This window comes from Aquarana catesbeiana, linkage group LG08 (assembly GCF_042186555.1).
Source record: "Aquarana catesbeiana isolate 2022-GZ linkage group LG08, ASM4218655v1, whole genome shotgun sequence".
Lineage (NCBI taxonomy): Eukaryota > Metazoa > Chordata > Amphibia > Anura > Ranidae > Aquarana > Aquarana catesbeiana.
The window spans coordinates 76,177,191-76,189,384 of NC_133331.1; the positions used below are offsets into that span (position 1 = coordinate 76,177,191).

The 12,194-nt window shown below is 46.4% G+C and overlaps 1 protein-coding gene across 1 annotated transcript in view; it reads left to right on the forward strand.

The window, feature by feature from the left end:
- Positions 1-12,194, forward strand: part of LOC141105855 (alpha-2-macroglobulin-like protein 1) — a 181,626-nt gene that overhangs the window by 63,281 nt on the left and 106,151 nt on the right. The window contains exon 17 of the mRNA XM_073595998.1: positions 4,672-4,783. Within this exon, the coding sequence (XP_073452099.1) occupies positions 4,672-4,783 (112 nt within the window). The remainder of the gene's footprint in view (positions 1-4,671; positions 4,784-12,194) is intronic.

Below are 12,194 nucleotides of genomic sequence, written 5' to 3' on the forward strand. Positions count from 1 at the left end.
CCCTCTGGGGCATGATAAATATCCATACCAGGTATCGGGATATACCAGGTACCAGGTATCTGGATATATGCCACGGGAGACTCAATCTGCCAAATGAGCTGTCAGATGTCCAGGATGCTGTGGCCAATCAAGGCCGATGAAGAAGGTGTGATTTGGCCTTTGATTGGAATTCACAGCATCTTCTCCAGCGGTTCTAGTGGGGACTGAACTTTGGACAGGGGGCTCCACACTGAGCTTGTTTTATCATCGATGTCTGTGGGTGAAATACTGTTTCATTTTAGCCCTTTTATTGAATAAATATTGCTAAACTATTGGCGGCCTGGCCCCACTCTCTCCCCCTCCCTCTCCTCTCTTGCAGAACAGGAAACCACATGTGATTCGGACAGGAGTCACACTGCATTGCTGTTCAAATCACATAATTCCTTCCAGTGCATTCATTTTGTATAGACTCAAATCGCACCATAAAGGTATCAGTTTTGGGTATCAGAGCATTTGAACGAGTACAAGTACTCGTGCAAATGTTTAGTATCAGTATCTGTGCAACCCTACTGTCTGTGCCTTCATTAGGGAGATTCCCCCTCTCTATTTGTCCAGTTTACCTTTATCACCAACAGTGCAAGTAAAAGAAGATCCCAAATTTAGAGTTGTCACCAGAACAGGAATATAGAGGAGATCTTCCAGTAGGAACACTGTGGGAACTTGGTGAAACTAGAGATTTCCTCACTTTGGTGGGATTTCCTATCACTTCCCGTTTTGGAAATGGAACAGAGTGAAGGCAAATTTCATCAATGGGACGCAGATGTTAAAAAAAAACTGACAGGGGTTATAACCTTCTCTTAATCAAAAAAACCTGACTCAATTCAAAATGCAAAGCATGGCATTTAGTTCTACTTTAATGAACTTCAGGCAAAAAAAAAATACTGACAATGTGCTGGGTAACAGCTAGTTCAGTTCCATGAGATGTATACCATCTCAAGGATCACTGCCATTTCTGCATCATTTAGTTTCACCCATAGAAGAATATATAGCTATCATAATACTTTGCAGCAACAGGAGAGGTCCCATACACAGAAGCTGCAGTGTCCACCCCTCCTCTCCCCTTGTCCATTCACAGAATTCTTTGTATTTTGTGGACAGTTCATAAAATACAAAGCATTCTGTGAATTAGAGGCCGGCCGATATATCGGCCGATATTTGGCTTTTTTTACTTAATTGGCATCAGCCGATTGTGCTGATAAAAAAAGCCGATTATAACTTCAGCGGGACTTGCAAATGACTTCTGTAATAGAAGTCAATGCAAGTTGTCTGAAGTTTTCTTCTCTCCTCCTCTGGGCAGCCTGCCAAGTCTGATAAGAAGATACATTGTATCTCTTTCAGGTTCTTTTATCAATAGACTGAACTCCGTGGAGAAGTTCTCAGTTTAACCATTTAAAGACTAAATCTTTTCTGACACTTATTGCTTACAAGTAAAAATACTGTATTTTCTGCTAGAAAATCACTTAGAACCCCCAAACATTATATATATTTTTTCTAGCAGAGACCCTAGGGAATAAAATAGCGGTTGTTGTAATATTTTATGTCACACGGTATTTGCGCAGCGGTCTTTCAAACGCAATTTTTTTTTTAAAAATACACTAATGAAATTAAAAAAAAAAAAAAAAAAAGCAGTAAAGTTAGCCCATTTTTTTCGTCCAAAAGTTTTGATTACCTGTTTTTGTGTATTTAATATTTAAGATAGTTATTTTTTTTATAATCTAAATTATACATACAAGTGAACTGATTGGAGGTTTGTTTTGTTTAATAAATGTTTAAATATAAAAAATTTTCTGCATCACTTATTACTTATGGCCTCTTTCACACGGGGCAGATCAGTCATGATCCGCCCCGTGAACATCCGCTTGCTCAGCGGGGATCGCTCCGCCGATCCCCGCTGAGCAGGAAGATGGCAGGTGCATCGCTGCACGCTGTGCAGCGACGGACCTGTCAGAGCGCCGCTCTCCCCTATGGGGGGATCGGATGATGACGGTCCGTAGTGTCCGTCGTCATCCGATCCGAAAACGGAGGGAAAAGTAGGTTTTTCCTCCGTTACACTTTTCGGATCGGAGCGGGGTCGGATGTCAGCGGACATGTCACCGCTGACATCCGACGCTCCATAGGGATGAATGTATGTCCGTTTTTCATCCGAAAACGGAAGGATGAAAAACGGACATACGGATCCCCCGTGTGAAAGAGGCCTAAGGCTGCTTTCACACTGGAGCGGGCAGGCGTTGACGGTAAAACGCTGTTAGTTTTAGTGACGCTTTACCGTCTTTTTAGCGGCGCTATTCGGCAGCTAGCGGGGCGCTTATAACCCAGCTAGCGGCCAAAGAAGGGGTTAAATGCGCCCCTGAAGCGCTGCTGCCGAAACGCTTTGCAGGCGCTTCGGCAGCGGTGCGCATTCATTTCAATGGGCAGGAGTGGTGGAGGAGCGGTATACACCGCTCCGAAGATGCCGCTTGCAGGACTTTTTTTTAACATCCTGCCAGCGCATCGCCTCAGTGTGAAAGCACTCGAGCTTTCACATAGACTGCAGGGGAGCCGTTTTACAGGCGCTATTTTTAGCCCAAAAGCGCCTGAAAAACGCCCCAGTGTGAAAGGGGTCTAACTGTTAGATTTTATGCGATGAAGGGAAAAAAAAAAAAAAGAAATCGGCCTAATATATCGGCCCAAAAAAATCGGCATCATATATCGGCCATCGGCCACTGCGATTTCTAAATATCGGCTTTGGCATCGGCCAGAGAAAAACCCATATCGGTGGACCTCTACTGTGAATAGGCAAGGGGAGAGGGGCACGGACAAATGACAGTGTTGCTTCTGTCTATGAGAGGCACTGTCTAGCTTCTGTCTATGAGAGTATATTAATAGCTATTCTATCTGACATCAGTGAATCCTTAAATACACAATGACACTGATGCTGGAGGTGAAATACACCTCGTGGGATTTAACCAGTTGTTATCCAGCACATTTTAAGAAAAAAGAGTTCTGCTTTAGGGCCGTCTCAGTTTCACTTTCCTGCAAAAACAGTTATGCCTACAATACTGAATTTCTTCAGAATGTGCTAGTTCTCTGGTTCTCCCTGATGCCAATTATGCAGTTTATGGTTCCCGGTCTCCTAATCTGCAAACTTGCTCCGCATCGGTCGCTCACCAAGTAGTAAAGCTGAGGAACTAGCAACCTATAGATAAAGTTACCAATCGACTGTGCACTTTGCAAAGTGCAGTTGCACTCTGCAAGAGCAGTTGCTCCAGAGCTTAGTAAATGAGCAGAAGCTCTGCTGACTTCCATCATCCAATCATGTGCAAGCAAAAATGCTGTTTTAATTTTCCTTGCACGTGATTGGGTATTCTTTGCAAAGTTAAGGTTTACCTCATTTACTAAGCTCTGGAGCAACTGCACTTTGCAAAGTGCACAGTCAATTTGTCTTTATTAAATCAACCTCTATGTATTCCACCCCTTTTAACCCAGTTATTAAAGCGGAGTTCCACACAAAAATTGAACTTCCGCTTTTCGGAACCCTCCCCCCCTCTGGTGTCACATTTGGCACCTTTCAGGGGGGAGGGGGGTGCAGATACCTGTCTAAGACAGGTATCTGCACCCACTTCCGGCATAGACTCCCATGGGAGTCTATGCCTCTTCCCGTCCCGACCGCACTGTCTGCTGGGAACACACAGCTCCCAGGAGAGAGCGGGGACCACTAGGGACGCGCAGCGCGACTCGCGCATGCGCAGTAGGGAACCGGGAAGTGAAGCCGCAACGCTTCACTTCCTGATTCCCTCACCTAGGATGGCGGCGGCAGCTGCCGAGAACCGAGGGGGTTCTCGGCGTCCCCTGCCGACATCGCTGGACCCTGGGACAGGTAAGTGGCCATGTATTAAAAGTCAGCAGCTGCAGTATTTGTAGCTGCTGGCTTTTAATATTCTTTTTTTTTGGCGGTGTGGGTGGACCCCCCGCTTTAAAACTTTATTTGACCAGGTTCTTTATAAATGTATAATGCAGTGGGAAATGAATCTCTGTTGTAATGTATCTTAACAGTGCTATTCTCTATGAAGATCCCAGAATGTAGATTCAGAATACGTTTGCTGAAGCCCTTGCAATAAGTGTATAGGAGATGTTTTTTAAAATAAAACAAGAGGTTCACCTGAACAGAACCTATTATTTATGAGGAAGTAAACTCTAATTGTTTTTTTTTTTTTTTCTTCCCTGAAAAGTAAAGGCATACGCGATGCAAACTAGCACATTATGTGACAGTTACCTGCAAACGAAGCCTGCATCATCCCCGCTGGAGGCCACATCCATCTTCGCATGTCTTCCTTCCGGGACCGCGGACTCCGGCTGTGTGACTGGCCGGAGCCGCGGAGTCTCCGGTCACGGCACACACTTCTGAAGAAACAGCACGGGCGGCCGTTCCTTTAGAGCGCATGCGCAATATACAGTAAATGTCTCCTAAATGGCGTATGTTAAGGAGATGTTTACAGTACCTATAGGTAAGCCTTATTCTCGGCTTACCTATAGGTACAAAGTATACAGGAAGGTTTACTTCCTCTTTAAATGACAAACTGGAACAATCTATGTGTAATTCTTTTGTTTTTCATAGTTATTCATGAAACTTAATAACTACCTTTGACTACCTAGGTAAGCCAACTGAGGTTAATCACCAACACTCATGTCAAGAAGCCAGTGGAATGTGTTGATAATGATTTGGTCGCTCCTCGTTATACATCCAAGAAAAAACATGACCAGAAAGGTACTTTAGGTCCTCTACTTCATGTTAACTTAAAATGTAAGCTACAGCATAAATAATGTACATTATTCAGGTAATTCCTACCAGGGTTTTTTTTCTTAGAGAATAGGTGCAGAAACTCACCCTCCCCAGCCAACTCTCTTCCCCCAACCCCGCCGTTCCATGGGAAGAGAAGTAAAGCGGTGCCAAGTCTGCATATTGCTCAAGGCCCAAAAAGGCACAGAGTACCGCACTTAGGAGTGCAGAACACAGAGCTCAGGAAAGTGTGGTGAGGTGTGTGTGTCACACACGATACAGAGAAAAAAATCAGCACCAGGGACAGTACTTGCATATCTCCCCCAATGTAACCATCCATTGCTCACCTCTCTGCCCCCCATTCACATTTCACCTCTGCAACCCTTGTCCACAGCTCACCTATGCTCCCTATTCACAGTTCATCTCTTTTCTATTCCCCATCCACAGCTACTCACCCCCCCCCCCCAACCCCCCACCACCATCCGCAGCTTACTACTTCTCTCCACCGTCTGCAGCACACCACTACTTTCCACTGTCTGCAGCATGACACTTCTTTCCCCCCTCCGCAGCACACCACTTCTTTCCCCCCTCCACAGCACACCACTTCTTTCCCCCCTCCACAGCACACCACTTCTTTCCACCGTCTGCAGCACACCACTTCTTTCCACCGTCTGCAGCACACCACTTTTTTCCACCGTCTGCAGCACACCACTTCTTTCCACCCTCCGCAGCTAACTACTTCTTTCCCCACCCGCAGCATACCACTTCCTTCCACCGTCTGCAGCTTACCACTTCTTTCCTCCCTCCGCAGCACACACCTTTTTCGCCTGTCCGCAGCACACCACTTCTTTCCCCCGTCTGCAGCATACCACTTCTTTCGCCTATCCGAAGCACACCACTTCTTCCCCCCCCCCGCGCAGCACACACCTTGTTCGCCCGTCCTCAACACTGCACTTCTTTCCTCCCTCCGCAACACACCACTTCTTTCATCCCTCCGCAGCACACCACTTCTTTCATCCCTCCGCAGCACACCACTTCTTTCATCCCTCCGCAGCACACCACTTCTTTCCCCCCTCCGCGGCTTACCAATTCTTTCCTTCATCCGCAGCATACCACTTTTTTCCCTCATCCACAGCTTACTACTTCTTTCCCCCGTCCGCAGCACACAACTTTTTTAGCCTGTTCGCAGCACACCACTTCTTTCCCCCCTCCGCAGCACACCTCTTTTTCTCCCCATCTGCAACACACCTCTGTATCTCTGCCCAGAGCTCAATTCTACACCTTTGTCCACGGTTCATCTTAGTACCCCCACAACTCAACTTTGGTACCCCCTGTCAACAACTCAACTCTGCATTCCCCCACCTGCCCCCCCCACCCCATCTACAGCTTTTACCCCAAGTCCACAAGTACAGCTTGTCTCTACCCCCCTTCCACATTTCACTTCTGCACCCCAATTCACAGCTCTCATCTCTTCAACTCTCCAACTTTCACCTCTTCACCCCCTGCTACCTCTAAACAACCTGCCAACTCTTGGTGTGATTGGTGCTGCTGTACCACATGTCCCCCACCTTTCCCACTACTCAGCTCTCACTTTGCACAATCCCTTCCCCTTTCCCGCTCTCACCTCTTCTTACAAATTCACCCCCACTGCGGTTCACAGCTGTCACCCCTCACCGATGCCTCTGTGTACAACCACTCACCCCTTCCCTTCTCCCTCTCCCTCCATAGCTTTTCGCTTTTATTGCTCCGCTGTCTAAAAAGGCATCATTTTTTAAAAAGTCTCCTAAGAGCTGAAAACTAGATAAAAAAAAAAGCTAATACACAGTTGAAATACTTTTACGGGAGTTGTTTTCCAACTAAAGAAAAACAACTATCCATCCAGTCCTGAGAATTAGAAAGCACTGCCACCAAAGGCATAATTAGAACCTTCAGGGACCCGGTGCAAGGAACCATTAAGGGCCCTCCTGACTTTTGGTCCCGAGACCTTTTTCAATGATCCTGGGGTCCTTTTCTCCCATCACGGGGCCCTTGATTATGGTCCTGCAGCAGGACCCCTTCCTGACGTCTTGGGTAGGGTTGCACCTTTTCTTCAAGCCAAATCCGAAGACTTTAACAGAACACAGCAAATTCTTTTTTGTAGTATACACTACACATATATTTTGTGATTAAATAACAATTCTAATTGTATATATTTAATCACAAGAGTCCCCCTTACATCAGAGTCCATAGAGTTCCGCTTTACATCTGAATGCGCAGAGTTTCACATTTACATCTGAACTTGCAGAGTTTTATTAAATAAAAAAAATAAAAAACACTGTTGATCATGCCAGGAATCTATTAAGAAGAAATAGGAAAGACCATCCACTTATGGGGAAGGGGAGATGATAGTAGTCCTAACACTTATTTTGTCTGCTCCTCTATAGATATACAGTAGTATGACTAGTGAACCATGTCACCCTAAGACAAAAAGTGTGTTACTATCAGGACTAGGGTTGCCAGTTGCCACCTTTTCTTCAAGCAAAACCTGAACACTTTAGTGGCCTGGAACATCTTTCTGTGCCCCAAAGAGAGTAGTAATGCGGTGCGCATAGCGTGCCGGAGCAAACAGTGGGTGTGGCCAAATTGCTCTTGATGACATCATCGCCCTTCCCACAGTGATGCCAAACCTGCCCCAAGACAGCCACCTGCAGGTCCCAGAAGGCAACAGATTTGTGTGTGACTATCTTGGTTACTTGGGGAGCCACAGCTCGATCTTAATAATGTGTCCGGGTTTCAGTCTACCTGAAACCCGGACACATGGTTCAAAACCTGGACTGTCCGGATGAATCCTGGACAGGTGGAATGTCTAATCAGGACCCCAAGTGAAAATTGAAGTGGAACTGCAGAACTTAACCACTGAATGAATGACCCCCCCCCCCCCCCCCAAATTCCTCTTCTACATATCCTATTTACAAAATATGTTGCATGCGCCCATGCACTGACAGCCTTTTCCAGGTCTTTGGAATCTGGATCTGCTCACACTTGGGACATTTCTAATGCATGCACACAAATACTTTGACTTCATACAAGAGAGCATTATAGCATAGCACTGGTGGCATTTGCATGTGTGGGCAGAAATCTCCTACATGTGTGCATATTCACTGCAAAGTTGTAGCTTGACTTACTGGGGTTGATTTACTAAAGGCAAATCGACTGTGCACTTTGCAAAGTGCAGTTGCACTCTGCAAGAGCAGTTGCTCAAGAGCTTAGTAAATGAGCAAAAGCTTTGATGACTTCCCCTATCCAATCATGTGCAAGCAAGAATGCTGTTTTTTTTTTCCTCGCAAAGTGAAGCGCTACCTCATTTACTAAGCTCTGGAGCAACTGCACTTTGCAAAGTGCACAGTCTTTTTTCCTTCAGTAAATAAACCTCACTGTTTCCTGAGATGTAGCAATCCCAGGAGGCCAGAAACCAGGAAGTGCTACCTTGGTGTGCAAAAGTGAACAGAAAGGTAAACCTTACAAAAAAAATGTACTATTTGTGTAAGAGGCAAGGTGAGGGACAAAATAAGAAAATGTTACTGTAGTGTGTTGAAGCTGGACTAAACCTTCCTATCCTTTACAACCATGGAAGCTGCCATCTTAGTCTATGTTTGATCTGCAGTCGCCATGGTCAGCTTTATATATGTAGCTTTAGCAGCAGCTCCTTTCCCTCCTGCACGGTTATCTCTATCATAGAGCGCTGGGAGGAAGTGATGTTACTTTACAGCAGCGGTCTCCGACCTTTTTGCCATGGGGACTAGTTTTGTGGAAAAAAATTTGGGGGGAATGTAGTCTCGGGTACACTGGGAATTCAGTGGCGGGTGATTTGTAGGGTGAATGGCTGGCGTTGGCACTTGAATCATCCTGACACCATGCTTGTTATAGTGTCAGGATGATCAAATCACATTATTTCTATTACTACATTGTAATATATAATCAAATAGTTCAACTGACCATATTGCAGAATCAGTGGGAACTCTGAGCTTGTCACTTGCCACCAGATGCAGTGTGCCACTGTCACCTGCCACCAGGTGCAGCTTGTCACCTGCCACTGTCACCTGCCACCAGATGCAATGTGCCACTTGCCACCCGCAGCCTGCCCAGATGCAGTGTCACTTGCCACCCATAGCCTGCTCAGATGCAGTGCCCCTTGCCACCCGCAGCCTGCCACCAGATGCAGTGTGCCAATTGCCACCCATAGCCTGCAACCAGATGCAGTGTGCCACTTGCCACCCATGTGCCACTTGCTACCCATAGCCTGCCACCAGATGCAGTGTGCCACTTGCCACCCATAGCCTGCAACCAGATGCAGTGTGCCACTTGCCACCCATAGTCTGCCATCAGGTGCAGTGTTGCCACCCACAGCCTGCCACCAGATGCAGTGTACCACTTGACACTCTTAGCCTGCCTCCCGATGCAGTGTCACTTGCCACCTGCAGCCTGCCCAGATGCGGTATCACTTGCCACCCATAGCCTGCCCAGATGTAGTGGGAAGGCTGTCCACAAGGTTTAAGAGTGTGTCTATAGGAATGTTTGACCATTCTTTCAGAAGCGCATTTGTGAGGTCAGGCACTGATGTGGATGAGAAGGACTGGCTCGCAGTCTCTGCTCTAATTCATCCCAAAGATGTTTTATCGGGTTGAGGTCAGAACTCTGCAGGCTAGTCAAGTTCCTCTACCCCAAACTCGCTCATCCATGTCTTCATGGACCTTGCTTTGTGCACTTGTCCAAATCATTTGGTGGAGAGGGGATTATGGTGTGGGGTTGTTTTTCAGGGGTTGGGCTTGGCCCCTTAGTTCCAGTGAAGGGAACTCTTAAGGCATCAGCATACCAAGACATTTTGGACAATTTCATGCTCCCGACTTTGTGGGAACAGTTTGGGGATGGTCCCTTCCCGTTCCAACATGACTGTGTACCAGTGCAAAAGCAAGGTCCATAAAGACATGGGTGAGAGAGTTTGGGGTGGAGGAACTTGACTGGCCTGCACAGAGTCCTGATCTCAATCCGATAGAACACCTTTGGGATGAATTAGAGCGGAGACTGCGAGCCAGACCTTTTCGTTCAACATCAGTGCCTGACCTCACAAATGCGTTTCTGGAAGAATGGTCAAACATTCCCATAGACACACCCCTAAACCTTGTGGACAGCCTTCCCAGAAGGGTTGAAGCTGTTATAGCTGCAAAGAGTGGGATAGCTCAATATTGAAACCTACGGACGAAGACGGGGATGCCATTAAAGTTCATGTGCGTGTAAAGGCAGGTGTCCCAATACTTTTGACAATATAGTGTATGTGTTACATGAGCGGCAAGAGGTTTTAGCTGTTTTAACAGTGAATTGTAATGAGGTGTATATTGAGAAAAGTACGAGATGTTTTACTATGATGCCGCGTACACACGGTCGGACTTTCCGGCAGGAAAAGTCCGATGGAATCTTTTCATCGGACGTTCCGATCGTGTGTGGGCCTCATCGGACTTTTTTTTTCGAAAATTCTGATGGACCTAGAAATAGAACATGTTTTAAATCTTTCCGACGGAATCAGTTCCTATCGGGAAAACCGCTCATCTGTATGCTGTTCCGACGGACCAAAAACGACGCATGCCCTGAAGCAAGTACGAGACGGTAGCTATTGGCTACTCGCTATTGAATTTCCTTTTTCTAGTCCCGTCATACGTCGTATGTCACTGCGTTCTAGACGGTCGGACTTTGGTGTGATCGTGTGTAGGCAAGACAGTTTCAGCGGAACTCCTTCGGAAAAACCTTCAGAGTTTATTCCGACGGAAAAAACGGTCGCGTGTACGCGGCATGAGATAAAATACAGATTCTTGATAAAATAAAGCTTTGAATAGATAAATTCCCATTTCAGTCAACAAATTTAGATTCCATACCCAAGTTATATTTACATTTGTGAATATTTTAGAGAAAAATTCTGAGATAACATAGCATATGGAGGTAAAAGTACCCCAGTATTAAAGTGAATTGATCCTATAGTATAGAAAATGCATAAATCATTCCATTATCTTTGGCTTTATATGATGAGAAAGGCACAAGGCTGAGTAGTAGCACTGAAGAGAAGTAAAGAGCATTCAAGGTGGGAACTGATCATGTGATCCTTTTGTTATGGCCCCACCCTCTTTAGTTACATCCCCAGCAAGAAAATAACTTTATCAGTTTTATTGGTGTAGCGGTGTGTTGCCACTAGTTACTAACATCCACGCATATTCACCCTGCTGCCAGACATCCATACAACACACTTGTAGACAATGAAAAGTCTTTTGCTTTGTTTTGTTGTTTTATTTGGGGGATTGAACTTGGTTAGGGGAAAGGGGTATGGGATGCCCATAGAACAAATTGGTATTAGCAATTATATATTGGTTATGCTTTACATTTCCTGGAATAGAACAAAAAAACAGCAAAAAACCAACGTTACTCCAGTCCATACTCCTCCTCTGCACTCTCCCTGCAGACTTCTACCTCCAGGACACTTCTCCTCCTGCAAAACACTTTCCTGTCACAGCATTAGACACCCTGTCCCGCCATCTTGGGCTGACTAGGCCTCCCTCTGAATAAGTCCTAGGATTAGGCCCTGAACCTTTAGTTGAAAAGATATTTGATGAAGGACTACTGATCCCAGTAGACCTGACTTGCAAATCCTGTGCCCTCCGGCTGCAACAATTTGACACAAAACCCCACAGTCTCTCCTCTGGCTCTACACCCAGCTCCCTGGGCATGCCTCTTCCAGATCTCCACTGTGCCTCACTTACCAACTCCTGCCTTGAGTCCCTCCTGCAGGATTTTCCCAGACCATGTGGATCGACTGCTTCTCCCTCTCCTGTTCCAGGACACCTCCCCATGACTGTGTAAGGAGAGCTCCCTCCCAGCTCCCAAGCTCTTCCACCTCCTGAGTCGAACCCCCCCCCCCCCGGATGGGGGGTGCTCCTCCTGCATGCAGCCTAGCACTCCATCCTTCAGTTCACCCGGCCAACAACTCCTCCCCCAGCAGGCTTACCGTGAGTATATGTAGGAGGCCTGCCCCCTGCCAATCCTGGTTGGGGATCGGTCAGGGCTGCACACATGTACTCCATTGCCCCTCTTCCAGAACATTCTCACAGAAAGCAGTAGAGGCACCCAAAAGCTGAAGTACATGTCAGTCACACCCACTGCTACACTAACCACTCCCTGCCCCCAGATTAAAAACAAACAGGCCTAGCTCACAGCACAGGCCTGCTTAAGTTTACCTGTACTGACAGAACCTACAACACCACACCTCTAGCACCTACCTATGGTAGAGGGTGCTACATTGGTCATTTCTATTTAGAGTGGGTAAAGCACAAGCTATTACAAAATATCTGGTGGTGACATCTCTCTTACTATCCCCTAC